Below are 16,144 nucleotides of genomic sequence, written 5' to 3' on the forward strand. Positions count from 1 at the left end.
GACTTTCAAATAAGAACTAATACCAATACTCCTCAGAGGAACATACCAAACTCATTCTATGAATCCACACACACCTTGATACCTAAACCAAACAAAGACCCCACATAAAAAAAGAGAATTTCAGACCAATCTCCCTGTCAACATTGATGAAAAAATACGCAATAAAATACTTGCAAACCAAATCCAGGAAAACATAAAATATGGCATCCACCATGATCAAGCAGGCTTTATCCCAGGCATGCAGGAGTGGTTCAACATAAGAATATCCTTCAAAATAATCCATCATATAAACAACACACACAAACACACAAGCACACACACACACATACACACACACACGATGATCTTATGATGATCTTATTAGATGTTGAAAAAGCCTTTGACAAAATCCAACACCAGTTCATGTTTAACTATTTGGGGAGATCAGGGATTCAAGCACACACCAAGCACAATAACAACAATATACATCAAGCCAACAGCCAACATCCAAGTTAGATGTAGAAACTTAAAGTGTTTCTGCTAAAATCAGGAACAACACAAGGTTGCTTATTCTCACCATATTTCTTCAGTATAGTACTTGAAGTTCTAGCTAGAGCAATAACACAAGAAAAGGAGATCAGGGGCTAGAAATTGAAAGAGAAGTCAAAGTATCACTATTCATAGCTGATAAAATAGTGTATAAGTGACCCCTAAGATTCTACAAGATAACATCTACAGCTGGTAAACACCTTCATAGAAGTGTGTGTATACAAAATTAGCTCAATAAATCAGTAACCCTCATTTATACTCGCAACACAAGGGATGAGAATATATAGGGTAAAAAACACGCTTCACAATGACAACAAATAAAATAAAATGTCCTGGTGTAACTTTAACCAAGCAAATAAAAGACCTGTATGACAAGAACTTCAAGACATTGCAGAGAGAAATCAAAGATTTTAGAAGATGAAAATATCTTCCATGTTCCTGGATTAGTAGACTTAGTATAGTAAAAATGGCCATCCTGCGGAAAGCCATCTACAGAGTCAAAGCAATTCCCATCAAAATTCTAATACAATTTTTTTATAGACCTACAAAGAGCAACTATTAACTTCATGTTTAAAAAAAAGACACAGGATAGCTAAAAGAATTCTGTAACATCAAAGAACTTATGGTGCAATCAGCATCCCTTATCTCAAGCTATACTACAGAACAATAGTAGTAAAAACTGAATGGTATTGGCATAGAAACAGATAGGTTGATCAATGGAATTAAATTGGATGACTCAGAAATAAACCCACACTCCTACAGGGACTTGATTTTTGACAAAGAAGCCAAAACCGTACAGTGGAAAAAAGAAAGCATCTTCAACAAATGGTGCGGGTCTAACCAGATTTCTGCGTGTATAAAAGTGCAAATAGGTCCATATTTATCACCCTGCACAAAACTCAAGTCCAAGTAAATCAAAGAACTTGACATAAAAATAGAGACTCTAAACCTACTAGAATGCAACATGGAGAAGTTTATAACTCGCTGGCATAGGAGACAACTTCCTGAACAGAACAGAACACCAACAGCAAAAGCTCTGAGCTCAACAATTAATAAATGGGATCTCATGAAACTGAGATGCTTCTGTAAGTCAAAGAACACTGTCAATAGAAATAAAAAACAGCAGCTTACAAATTGGGAAAAGATCTTCACCAACCCTATATCAGACAGAGGGCTGATATATAAAATATAGAAAGAATTTAAGAAATCTAAAACCAACAAATCAAATAATACAATTAAAATATTGAATACAAAGCTAAATCAAGATTTCACACACACACACACACACACACACACACACACATACACATACACACATGCACAGAATTCAAAACAGAAGATTTTTGAATGGCTGAGAAACAAATAAATGCTCAATGTCCTTAGCCATCAGAGAAATACAAATCCAAACAATTATTAAGATTCCATCTTATACCAGTCAGAGTGGCTAATATTAAAAAAAAAAAAACCTCAAGTAACAACACATGCTGGAGAGGATGTGGAGAAAGGGGAACACTCTCCATTGCTGTAAACTTGTACAACCTCTCTGGAAATTAATTTGGCACTTTCTCAGAAAATTGGGGAAAGTTCCACCCACCCTAAGACCCAGCTGTACCACTCCTGGGCATATACTCAAAACATGTTCTACCATATACCAAGGACATTTACTCAACTATGGTCATAGTGGCTCTATTAATAATAGCCAGAATCTAGAAACAACCTAAGTGTCCTTCAATTGAGGAATGAATATAGAAATTGTGGTACATTTACACAGTGGAACACTACTCAGCAATCAAAAACAAAGAAATCATGAAATTTGCAGGCAAATGGATGAGACTAGAAAAGATCTTCCAAAGTGAAGTAACACACCTCAGAAAGACACACATGATATGTATTCACTTATAAGTGGATATTAGATCTATACAGGATAATCACACTACAGTTCGCAGATAGTTAAGGGAGGGTGCCGAAATGTCACACAAAAATAGACTAGAGAGCAGAAAGTAGAACAGATAGCATAAGGGAATTGGGCAGGTGATGAAATGGGGAGGAAAAGAAAGGGTGGAGATCAGATGTGGGGAGAAGTGGGGTGGGAGGAAAGAGGGCTGGGAAAAAGAAGGGAAACTTGGAGGGAGGGTCATCTCTTTGTCAAGTTGGAGGCCTGTGACAGGGTAGGCTCCTGGCAGGATATAGTTGTGACTCTAGGTGAGACTCCTAACAGGGGGGAGAGTGGACATGAAGACTGAAGTGACCACTTCCTAGCCAGGCAAGACAACAACCCACAGACAAAATCTGTGATCCAAAACTTACCCTGCCTACAAGAAGGGCAGGGATAAGAAGAAACAATGATGGAGGGAAAATCCAAACAATAATAGGCCCAACCTGAGACCCACTCGATGGTAGAGAGCCATCTCCTGACACTAATAAGAATACTTTGCTATACTTGCAGATAGGAGCCTAATATGGCTGTCCTCTGGGAGGGTTCAGCCAGCAGCAGATGGAGACAGGTGTTGGGACTTACAGCCAAGCACGTGGTGGAAATCTGGGGGTCCTGTGGAACTGTAGGAGGAATGATGGAAGGAGATGGAGGGGACAGGAGCCTCACAAGAAGACCAACAGAGACAACTAACCCAGTCCCATGGGGTCTTGCAGAGACTGAGACATCAACTAAGGAGCATGCATGATCTGGACCTAGAGCAACTTGGGTTTCATATGGATGCCTGGCAAGTGGGGGGGTGAGGGCTGTTTCTAACAGGGACTCTGTTGCCTGCTTTTGGATCACTTCCCCCTAGCAGTGCTGCCTTGCCTGGCCTCAGGGGGTGAAAATATGCTCAGACCTGATGTGATTGGATGTGCTGGGGAAGGTTAATATGGGGTAGGGAGGGCTCCCCTTTTCTGGGGAAAAATACTGAGGGGATGGAGGAAGAAGGGTAAGTGTGGCAAGACTGAGCGGAACGAATGGGGGGGTAAATAAAATAATTATAAAAATAAATAAATAAATAAATACATTAATTAATTAATATAAATTTTACCTAACAGGCAAAAACAAATCCACATGTAGTACTTTTATTTTACAATCAGCAGGATTTATTGTAACCCCATATCAAGTCAATTTTCTAAAATCAACAAAGGAAATGTTTATATTCCATAGCGTTCATAGTTATTGCATCAGTTCATACCTGCTAATATCACATACAGTTACAGATCATACTTCATCAGTAATGTGACCAGATTTTTTCACCATGGGTTGTTTCTTTTATTTTTTATATTAAATTTTTAATTTTTAATATTAGTTACAGTTTATTAACTTTGTATTCCAGCTGTATCCTTCTCACTTGTACCCTCCCAATCTTATTCTCCCTCCCTCATCATCTCCCTGCCCCTTTGTAAGTCCACTGATAGGACCTCTCCCCCTTTCATCTGACCCTAGCTTATCAGGTATTTCAGGCCTGGCTGCAATGTCCTCCTCTGTGGCCTAGAAAGAGCCAGCCATTGAGTTCCTTTTAGAAATAGTCCTTGTTCCCCTTACTAGGGTACCCACTTAGATACTGAGCTACATGGGCTACATTTCAGCAGGGGTTCTAGGTTATATCCATACATGGTCCTTGGTTGGAGATACAGTCTCACAAAAGACCCCAGTGCCCAGGTACATTTGGTCCTTGTGGAGCTCCTGTCCTCTCCAGGTCATACTAACTACCCCTTCTTTCATACGATTCTCTGCACTCTGCTGAAGGTTTGGTTATGCTTTAGGGAATTATGTTCACTGCACAGGTTTTGTTCTTGACATATCTCTCATGATTAGCACGTGGCCTCAAAATCTGAAATTCTTTAGTCACTTAGATTATATTGTTACAGGAACAGACCAGGCAGCTGCAAGCTGTTTTTTAAGTTTCTTAGAAATGAAGTGAATAATTTCGAAAAGTTCAATAAAATTATCAGTGCTGAGATGACTAATAGGAAGTTTTACTCGTCATTCTTCCCATTTTCACAAATTTGCAGTACTCAGTATCATTGTTATTGGAGAAATCCCTAAGGATGTCCAAGATAATTATTTCTTAGGTTCTCATTTTGTTCGGAAGACAGAAAAGGTGACATGGAACACACAGGGGACAGTGAAGTGAAGAAGGATTAACCAGGTGGAAAGACGTCTTGATATGCATGAATGTCTTCATAAACCCACATCAGATGGGAAGAAAATGTGACCCAAGAGAAAGCTGTGATTTTGGTAAGTCAGCTCTCTGATATCCTTCTTTTAGGTAATTAATAAAATATTTCTAGTTATCTCTTTTTACCATTATATGTTGTATATTAAGTTCAGAATGTGTTTTTGACTTTCTTCTATTTGAGTCCAATATTGTGGGGTTTTTTTCCCCACTTCTGTTCCATGAATGCTCGAGTCTATCTCAGATGCTCGCCATTTTTAATCAGATAATCTATTAGAGTAGTATAGAGATAACATTTCACAAATATTCACTTCAAGTTAAACAGACAGAATAGCTTTGAGCCAAGGAGTGCATAGCAGATAAGAAAACTTTCAGAATAGAATTGGGCATAAAAAGAAAAGCATTCTGAGTGGTTATTGTGGGAATCAGCTCAAAAGGGCATTCAGTACAGAAATGCATGGAAAAATACAAGAAAATAAACAGTTTGCTTCTAGAATCTTAAAAAGATAATTCAAGTTTCTTCAATCAGTTTCTTTTTGTATTTCTCAACATAAAAACATTAGATATTCTAAGAGAATTTCTACTAAGTTAAATGCAAAAATTGCAGAGTCCCTTTAAATGATTGTATTCAATAGGTCTTTGACAGTCGTGATAAAAAAGTCCTGGGCAAAAGAGGAGCGGGTGAAGTGGTTATTATGTTCCTGAAAAAAATTGAATATCAAATATGAATCATGCATTTGTATATTTCACATATACATAGTATAGGTTGCTTATAGATTTTTAGAGAGATAATTCAGCTTGTTTACCTTCATTAATTTTTATGTTAATTAATGTAAAAGCTAACATTAGATTTTTTAGGAAATTTGCTAATAAGTTAAATATATGTATGTATATTTATATATTTATAAAAATGCATTTCCATATGTACAATATGTATGTGCAAATAGAAAAATATTTTCAGATATAAATACATATGTTCAAATATACTATATATACATATAGATGAGCATGTATATCTTAAACAGAGTTCAGCTGAACATCAGAATATTGGCCATAACTTTATGAATCATATTGTTTCAAGACACAGTAGGAAATAAGATTAAAGGGAACAATTCGTGCACCATTTTGCTCTGGATATTAGAGAGGTGTAATGCCCATGTGTGTATTTTATTCTATGATTTCTCAGCACATTAAATTGAGTGTGTAATATTATTTAAGCTCCTGTAATATCTGGCATCATTTTTACTAGCTTCTCAAAAATCATGTGGATATAAAACATCCTGATTAACAGCATTAAAACAGAACTGATCATGTACAGTCACTACTATGTATCAGCTATGTAAGATTTTTACGTTCACAGAGATCTGATGACAATACTGTCCTACTTTTATAATACTAGAGAAGACTATCTATCTATCTATCTATCTATCTATCTATCTATCTATCTATCTATCATCGTTTTTTAGAGGCAGGTTTTCTCTGTGTAGTCTTGGCTATACTGGACTCACTTTGTAGAACAGTCTGACCTCGAACTCACAGAGGCCCACCGACCTTTTCCTCCTTGAATGCTGGGAACACAGACATGCACCACTGTGCCCAGCTGAGGAGACACTTTAAAAGGCATTGCTTGAGACTTGGTTCTGCTTTGCAGCAGAGGTCCCAAAGGACAGTTTGACAATGCTCTGTAAATGAATGCACTTTCTTAATAATTTCCTTTGGTAGTGCCATAATTCCACCATGACTATAAAAATTGAGCTCAGTAAAGCCAACACCAAGAGACAAGATATAGTGGAAGGGGTGAAATCCAAGACATCCTTAATTCTATGCAAAAAAAAAATCACAGCCAAATAAAGATTCCTGAGAGCATAAGAAGCAGTGTGTCCCAGGAAAGAGCACGCCAACTGGATATCTAGTACCAAGTGGTCATCCTGAGAACATACTTAAAAGTAACATTACACAGGCTGAATAATTTGTATGTATAAAACTATTAATAAAAGGTAGGCTGTGATTTTCTTTTTCTCCTTTTTTATTACTCAGATTTTTTTTAATCATACAATATAGTCTCAATATGCTTTTTCCCTTCCTTTTTTTCTCTGACTTCCTACCCACATTGTCTCTCATTTGGACCCTCTCCCTTTGTGTCTCTCATTACAAAAAAAAAAAAAAAAAAGACAGGCTTCTAAGAGATAACAACAAAGCATAACAAAATAAAAAATATTAAGATAAACCAAATACTTTCATATCCAAGTAGGATAAGAGAAGCCAACTGTAAAATTAAAGAGCCCCAAGAGAATGCATAAGAATCAGAAACTCACACATCTATTCAAGAATCTCATTTAATTATTAAAATGAAATCTCTACTATTACATGCTGAAGACTTGGTGAAGACACATGTAGCCCTCTGCTTTCTTCTTCATTATTTTTGAATTCCTATGAGCTTCACTCTGTTGATTTAAGGTACCTTCTTTTCCCACGAATTTGACAGAGAACAAGGAACAGTATATGGGAGAATTTGGAGGGAAGAAAGGAGAGAAATATTGTCATTATATTATAACTTAAAAAAAAACAAAGAAAAAATAAACAAATAGTTCAACCTGACCCTAATCTTTATGATATGTAACAAAATTAAATATATATCAAGGAATACTAATTCTTCATTGTATGATCAGCGTATTTTGCTTAGATATTGGGCATATCTTTGTAAGGCATGTGTATTTACTTATTCCATCAGGTTTCTTTAGCAGATGGATGTGCTACCTGATGCCTTCATAACTTTTACTTGTCTTCCATTCCTTCTCTACACTTTTGTGATGACAGAAATCAGGAACTTAAAATAATTCTGATGATGGCATCAAGGATTTTATTGTTCGCCTGCTCTGGGATAAAATGAGACCCCAAGTTGAAAAGCACCATGAGAATTATTGAAGGGAAAAAAAAAGTGGTCAATGACTGTTTACCATCTGGTTTCAGTATTGGTCACTATATTAGCATAAGCACCCTGCCTTGAGGGGAATAACTGCTGCTCACTGGAAGTATAACTTCCAATTCATCCAAGGCTGATAGTCAAAGGACAACCTTGTTGACATATTTATGTAATTCATTCTGTTCTTTACAATAACATAGATGATCAGTAGAAAAGCAAAACAATAAGGAAATACATACTAGTGATAGGATGATGATAGGTGTTGTTTATGTCATGAAACTAAAGTATTTCAAAATCTGAAGTGGTCTCAAGATTAGTTTATGCAATTTAAGATTAATATTTTCTCTTTTTTTGAGTGTTTCTTACTGGCTTTCTTATGCTAAATTTTTTTTAATTTAATTTAATTTTTTTATTATTAGTTACATTTTACTAACTCTGTATCCCAGCTGTATCCCACTCCCTCATTTCCTCCCAATCCCTCCCTCCCTCCCTCCCTCTCTCATCTCCTCCCTGCCCCTTTCCAAGTCCACTGATTGGTAAAGACATCCTCCCCTTTCTTCTGACCCTGTTTTATCAGGTATCTTCAAACTGGCTGCAAAGTCCTCCTCTGTGGCCTAGCAGGACTGCTCCTCCCTTGAGAGGTGGGGAGGTCAAAGAGCCTGCCCCTGAGTTCCTGTCAGAAATGGCTGAGACTGAAGTAAATGTGACTTGCAGTGATCAGGTCTGACTTAACTTGCCTTGTGCTTTCAATCCATTTACACTGGTATTTGTAGTAGTATTTGTTAATCAGTTTAGTTGAGCAAACAAAATCTATTATATGTATTTATTAATGAATAACTGTGAACCTATATTTTGTATTTATATCTCATGCCAGTGTGTATGTTATAGCACCTTCTGTATGCTTCCCAACTAAGGTTTTTCCAACATGCTCTTTCGAGCTTTAAGCTAAAATTGTATTTTTCATTAATTAATTAATTAATTAATTACATTAGTTTATATCCCGATAAGCACTCCCCTTCCACCTCTATTCCAAGGGCCTCTTTCTGCCTTCCACTTCCCCAATATCACCCTCCCTTTCTTCTAGGAGAAGAGGAGACATCCCAAGAATATCAACCCTCCTTGGCATATCAAGTTGTGGTAGGAATGGGATTATTCTCTTCTATTGAGGGTAGACAATGTCATCCAGTTAGGGGAAAGGGATCCATGGGCAGACAGCAGAGTCAGAGACAGCCAGGGACCCTGCTGTAAGAGTACCCACATGAGGACTAAGCTGTACATCTTTTATATATGTGTGAGGGGCCTAGGTCAAGCCCATAGACACTCTCTTCTTGTGGTTCAGTCTCTATGAGCCCCTTTGTGCCCAGGCTAGTTGATTTTGTAGGCTTTCTTGTGGTATCCTTGATTTTTCTGGCTCTTTTAATCCTTTTTCTCCCTCTTCCATAAGACTTTCTGAGCTCTGCCAACTCTTCGGCTGTGGTTCTCTGCATCTGTTTTCATCAGCTGCTGGGTGAAGCCACTCAGATGACAGTTATGCCGGTTTCCTGCCTGCAAGTATAGCAAAATATTATTAATACTGTCATGAGTGGGCTCTCTCTCATTGCCTGGGACTTAAATTAGGAAAGTCAGTGATTGGGTAAGTGGAAGGTTTTATGGGTGGGTTGGTGTTTCTCTTCCTCTACTGTAAATCCACCTGTCCACAATAGGGGGCCACATCATGCTCCATAACCTCTGCTTCTAGGAGTCTCAGCTAGGGTCACCACCATAGACTCCCAGGAGCCTCCACCATCCCAGAGAAGACACAGATATTATTCTACTGATGCTCAAAGAAATCATTATACAGTCTGACAAAATGGTAATATCTTATAATACCATTTTTACTGAATTTTGGTGTATTTCCCCTTCAGTTGCCAAATTTAATCCTCATTTTTTTTTTCAGAATTTCATGAATGCTAGTAAAAAATTTGGACAGTATTTCTCAATGAAACAGCATCCATTTTGGGGTTTTTACGTTGCTCTCTTGCTTTACTCACTGCTCTCTTAAAAAGAAATTGCTGATAGAGCATGTGAATAACAGTCACACATGATGCTTCTCTTCTTGCCCTTGACTCATTAGCTTTCACCTCAGGCAGCACAATGTTACGCATTCTTGGCTTAGATTTATCTTCAATTTATCCAATTCTATTCAGATGAGTTTCAATACGAATGTCTAATTCTACACAGAAAGTTGCCTACAGCATACCTCTAGTTAATAATTTTTCTTTCTTCGCAGGTTACTTCTGAAGACATACTGAGAAAAATGGGTGTAGGCAATCAGTCTGTGGTGTCAGAATTTATACTTTGGGGACTTTCCAACTCATGGAATATTCAGCTCTCACTCTTTGTGATATTTTTAATGATTTATCTTCTCATTGTTTCTGGAAATATTACCATTCTGGTTTTAATCATCTCTGACCCGCATCTGTATTCTCCCATGTACTTCCTGTTGGCCAACCTGTCTTTTGTTGATATGTGGCTTTCTTCAGTCACCACTCCTAAAATGATCACAGACTTTCTCAGGGAAAACAAGACTATTTCCTTTGCAGGCTGCATGTCTCAGGTCTTCTTTGCTCACTGCATCGCTGCAGGAGAGATGGTGTTGTTGGTGGTAATGGCTTATGACCGCTATGTGGCCATCTGCAAGCCACTGCATTACTTTACCATCATGAACCTGAAAAGATGTACTGGGTTGGTGTTGACTTCCTGGACAACTGGATTTGTACATGCCATGAGTCACCTGGTAGTGATTGTGGAGCTGCCATTTTGTGGACCTAAGGAAATAGACAGTTTTTTCTGTGATATGCCATTGGTAATCAAGCTAGCTTGCATAGATTCCGATGATTTGGATGTTCTAATGAATGCTGGCTGTGGGGTTGTGGCTGTAACGTGCTTTATTCTGTTGCTCATATCCTACACTTATATCCTAATCACTGTACGACAGAGCTCTAAAGCTGGGGCTCATAAGGCCCTGTCCACGTGCACTGCCCACATCACAGTGGTGATCATCTTTTTTGCACCTTGCATCTTCATCTATGTGTGGCCTCTCAATATCACCTGGTTGGATAAATTTCTTGCTGTATTTTACTCTGTTTTCACACCTCTCCTCAACCCAGGTATTTATACTCTGAGAAATAAAGAAATGAAAAATGCCATGAAAAGATTTATAAGCAACTACTTTGGTCCCAAAGGAAATTTCTAATATCCAGATATATGTCCAAATTACTGAACATAGTGAAACTGACTGTTTGAAATAGATTTTAAGTCAGAAAATATAGTTGATATTCAAAATTTGTACAAATACCCTAATATAGATATAACTTGCTAATTAAAAAAAATATGACATTTACTGACCAACCCTCTTTCTAAAATTTCTTTCTAAATCTAATTTGAATTTTCTTTCCTTGTAGGGATATCATAAAACTGTTCCTCTATGTTTTTAATAGAGTTTACCTTAATGTGTGTTGACCAAACTCATATGTTTATCTTTATAAATAACATCTTAGTAAAATTTACCTGATTATAATTCTGTATATTACCACATGCCCCAAAAATTCAATTTCTTTGCCAAATGGCCAATATCATCACTTTTGCCTGATCACAGCTATCAAGAAAAAAACAAAACAAAACAAAAACAACTAAAGGAGTGGGCAGAAAATGTTAAGAGAAGATCAAACAAGTTATAGACTCAACAAGGCAGCATTGTGTTATACTTTGTGTTTTTTATTTTAAGCCAGATGAATATGTATCATAATAAAATATCCAACAATGTTTACTGAGATTTCTATGTTATCTCAATCTGATACTAAAATTTGTACTCTAAATTATTATTTAATATCATATATCCTGAAATAGAATCTCCATGAGGTCTGTTTTCATAAATTGATTGATTCATAGGGTAACAAACTATGTTTAGGATGCTTTTTCCACAAGATAGAGTTTATAATGTTGGTTAAAACTCCATAGCTATTTGACCACTTTAGGAATTTCAGATCTTATATTAAGTATTTTTTATTTAGGTTGTATTTTAAAGGATGCAAATAAAGGTTGAAGTTCATTCTTCTTCATGTGCACATCTCATTCTCCTTGTTTAGGATTCTTTCTTTCCTCCAGTATGTAGTTTTGGTATATTTGGTGAAAATCATGTCACTCTAATTGTGTAGAGTTAAGTAAAGTATTTCTAGTATATTTTATTCATTTATATGTAGTTATACAAGTATGCCAGTACCATACTGTTGTGGTTCAGTTACACAAATAAATATTACTCAGCAATTAAACAGAAGGAAACCATGAAATTTGTAGGCAAATGGTGGCATATAGAAAAGATCATCCTGAGTGAGGTATCCCAGAAGCATAAAGGCATACATGATATATACTCACTTATAAGTGGAAATTAGACACGTAATATATGATAAACATACCAAAATCTGTACACCTAAAGAAACTAAGCAAGAAGGAGGCCCATGGGTAAGATGATCAATCCTCACTCAGAAAGACAAATGGGATAGACATTGGAAGAAGGAGAAAACAGGAAACAGGACAAGAGCTCACCACAGAGGGCCTCTGAAAGACTCTACCCAGCAGTGTATCAAAGCAGATGCTGAGACTCTTAACCAAACTTTGGACAGAGTCCACTGGTACTGGAGGGTTTCTTTTTCTTCTCTTTGATCCTAGTCTATTAGGTCTCATCAGGAGTGGATGTATTGTCTTCCTCTGTGGCCTGGTGAGGCTTCTCCCCCCTCACGGGGAGATGATCAAAAAGCAGGCCAATCAGTTCATGTCAGAAGCAGTCCCTGTTCCCATTACTATGGAACCCACTTGGACACTGAACTACCATCTGTGTACTTTCTTGCTACCTGAAGATCCAGCTTTACCACTCCTATGTCTGTATCCAAATGATGCCCAAGTATAAAATTTCAAATAAGCCAAAAGAACAAATTCTGACCAAATAAGATCAGAAATCAATGAAAAAAAAATAGATCAATAAACATGTGATAATGTATTAAAGCAGAAACAAAGATAATTTTGTGCACATTTACTATGAAAAAGTTGGCTCAAAAAGGACCTATAAAAGGCTGTTAATCACAAAATTAGCAGGTTATCTAGGTTGGGTACAGGGAAGAGGTGACATGGTTGATGTTTGGAGTTGATGATTTCTAACACTATCTGGAGGCAGAATTTTACCTGTTTTCTCTTAATACTTTCTAGTGGCTGAAGAAAGACCTTGAACTATAGATGATAATTTATTTTGTCAAAAATGTACTGACATAAAATAAAAATTTCATAGACATACCTATACTACCATTTGGCAAATTTTATAGACATACCTACACTAACATTTGGCAAACAGCTCTTGATTGGGGTTAGCAATCTACACGTAAAATTAATGATTACTATCAAGTCAAAAGTTGAATCTTTAAAATGTTTAATTTTGAATGGATTTGCTAAAATGTCAATTAAGCTGACAGTGAAATAGAATAAAATTAAATAATTAAGTAAGAATATGTCTGGATCTTAATAACATTAAAGTCCATAATATAATATGGAATGCTTTATGCCTTTTTATTTCTCAGCTTAGAGGAAATAGGTGAATTTGTCAAAAAAATTACAGCTTTCCTTTGGAATTTAGTGTAAGGCAAAAATCCATTTCTTTCATTTTTATTCATTGTTGTACATGAAGTCTTAGACAATGTAAAAAATTAAAAAGGAAACTAGAATTAAAACTCTTAAAACTCATTATATTGGTAGGTGTCATAAATATTTGATTAGGAAATATTGAATAATCCAAATAGTAATTACTAGATACAATGAATTATTTCAGAAAGAGTGTAGAATATGAAAATTTAAAATTGTATATAATTATACAATTAACAGTAGAACTTAATGTTTATAATATCAATATCTCATGACCATCTTTGACAAAACAATAGTATGTAAATTACATAATACTACTGAGTGTATTGAGAAGGATATAATACAGACAGAAATAAACCATTTTGTACATTTCAAACTGAGTAGATAATTAAAAGTTTGAGTTAGAAGACTGTATTGTTCATGTCCTTGCTTCAGTACTCTCTGGGTTGTGGTGTGTTTGACTGATACCAAGTTTTTGAGCTTGGAGCTTCTCTGGGCTTGCAAGCTTATATTCCATTAAGAGTTTATCTGTGATTATTGGGAGGGGCAAGATGACAGCTCCGGGAGGACTCTCATTCTGACCAGCAGCATGGCAGGATCAGCACAGTGACCAGCAATCAGAACTCGCGGCCATAAAACACAGTGATTGTGTTTCCCAGGTGAGAGGATACCCCACGGTGGGGATTCAATCAGCTTTTAACTCACCCTGCTAAACCTCGGAAGAGATCCTGGTTCTACCAGATGCTTGGCTGCCAGCCGCCAGCCCCATGACATCCCAGAGCCACAAGCCAGTGTCTCTGGTCATGGTCCCAGACTGAACCTTGAGCACCACACTATCAGAGACTGGAATTTTCAGTTGAGAGATAACCCCACGGTGCAGGAAACGATTGGGATCGACCTTAGGTCACCCAGATATCCCCTGGAAAAGACTCAGGTTCCATGGGCACACCAGGAGCCAGCCCAGAGCCAGAGCTGGAGACCCAGGCTCTGGCACAGAGCCCTGCCTGCCTGTGCGCCTGATTCGCTGCCTGAGATAGAACTGTGGGCACCAGGGCACCAGTGAATGAGTTTCCCTGTTTGGTGCAAACACACAGGGAGAGAAATGGCTGGTCTGATCTCAGAGCACTCAGCCGACACACCCACCCCGAAAAGGTCTTGGGAAAATTATCCAGTTTAGGCAGACGCCCAGGCTCCCAAAGGCCGGAAAGACAGACACAGGCAGTTTCTGTGGGCCAGACAGCTGGCAGAGACTGAGCCCCCATCACTCAGCTGTGCTCCAGACACAGGCAGTTTCTGAGGCCAGCCAGCTGGTGGAGACTGAGCAGTGCACACCAGGGCAAAAAAAGAGACTGGGAGTTCCTGTCTCTAGAGAATCCACAGGGAAGGAAGGAAGCTGTACTGACTTAAATCACCCAGTCCTTCCCTGGAAAAAGTCTAGCAGACTGGTGGGGCCTAGCTGCCATCACTCAGCTGTGCTCCAGACACAGGCACAAACAGTTGCTGCGTGCCAGATGTCCAACTGGGTCAAAGCAGCTGATCATTAAATTTACAGCAAGAAACCCAGAAATAGGGCAGCTGTCTTCAGGACTTCCCTGGGTGAGAGGAGAACCCTCTCGACTAACAGAGACCACAGTTATCACTCGGGTCTCTATCCCTGAGGTGAGCAGCAGCAACTCCTGAAAAAACGCCAGCCATCCAGGGACTATACCCAAAAAGCTGAGAAGACTTCCTTCAGGAAAAACCAGCTTTCTGCAAAGGGGATTCTCTTCACCACAGGATCCCCAGGAACCACAAGAAAATAACCCCAAACACCTAAAATAGCAAAATGGGTAGAGGCCAGCATACAAGCTCAAGCAACAAAAGACAGCAGTATGACATCTCCAGAACCCAGTTACCCAGGGGCAAGTAGCCCTGTACACCCCAGCATAACTGAGATCCAAGAAGATGACCTAACAACTATGCTCATGAAGATGATAACAGAGGAAACAGATAGGATTCGTAAACATAGAGGAAGATAAAGTCAAACAGAATATTGCCATCCATAAAGAAATAGAGGAAGCTGCAGCCAAATAGTTTATGACCTTTAGAAAGAAAATGCTTAAAGCACTGAATGAAATATATATATATATATATATATATATATATATATATATATATATATATATATATAACAGAGTTGAAGGAACTAAAAGAAAAACAGGAAAGTACAATCAGACAGGTGAAGGAAGTAAACAAAACAACTCAAGACCTGAAGATAGAATTGGAAAAATTAAAGAACACACAAATGGAGGAAATAATGGAGAGAAAGAATTTAGGGAAGAAAACAGGAACTACAGAGGTAAGCATAACCAACAGAGTACAAGAAATGGAAGAAAAAAAATCTCAGGTGTAGAAGACACAATGGAAGAAATTGATGTATCTGTCAAAGAAAATGTTAAATCCAAAAAATTCCTGACACAGACCGTCCAAGAAATGCAAGACAATATGAAAAGACAAAACCTAAGAATAATAGGTATAGAGGAAAAAGAAGACTCCCTTCTCCAAGGCCCAGAAAATATTTTCAACAAAATCATTGAAGAAAATTTCTCCAAGTTAAAGGAGAGGCCAATAAGAATACATGAGGCTATAAACAAACAGGTGTGGGCTTATAGGAAATATTATGGGAAGCCTTAACCCCCTCGTTGGAACATCCTGCATCAGTTCTACAACTAGCAGTGGTGGTGTCCAAGGTCTGAGTAGGTTCAGGAGATCATTGCCCCCAGGGGCGAGACATGCTTCATGTAAGTTGACTAACTCCATGTTTTCCTCCACTTTTGAAAGTCATTTAGGATTCTTAAAATATTTTTTCCCTTTTATTTTTAAATTT

At 37.7% G+C, this 16,144-nt stretch overlaps 1 protein-coding gene across 1 annotated transcript; it reads left to right on the plus strand.

The window, feature by feature from the left end:
* The first annotated feature begins 9,904 nt into the window (after positions 1-9,904).
* Positions 9,905-10,846, plus strand: LOC132648984 (olfactory receptor 4K3-like). The gene has a single exon (XM_060371610.1). It carries the CDS (start codon positions 9,908-9,910, stop codon positions 10,844-10,846), a length of 939 nt encoding a protein of 312 aa, XP_060227593.1. The 5' UTR covers positions 9,905-9,907.
* Positions 10,847-16,144: the final 5,298 nt, after the last annotated feature.

Source organism: Meriones unguiculatus, chromosome 18 (assembly GCF_030254825.1).
Source record: "Meriones unguiculatus strain TT.TT164.6M chromosome 18, Bangor_MerUng_6.1, whole genome shotgun sequence".
NCBI lineage: Eukaryota > Metazoa > Chordata > Mammalia > Rodentia > Muridae > Meriones > Meriones unguiculatus.

Coding starts and splice junctions, on each gene's coding strand:
- LOC132648984 (XM_060371610.1), top strand. CDS start 9,908: ATGGGTGTAGGCAATCAGTCTGTGGTGTCAGAATTTATACTTTGGGGA.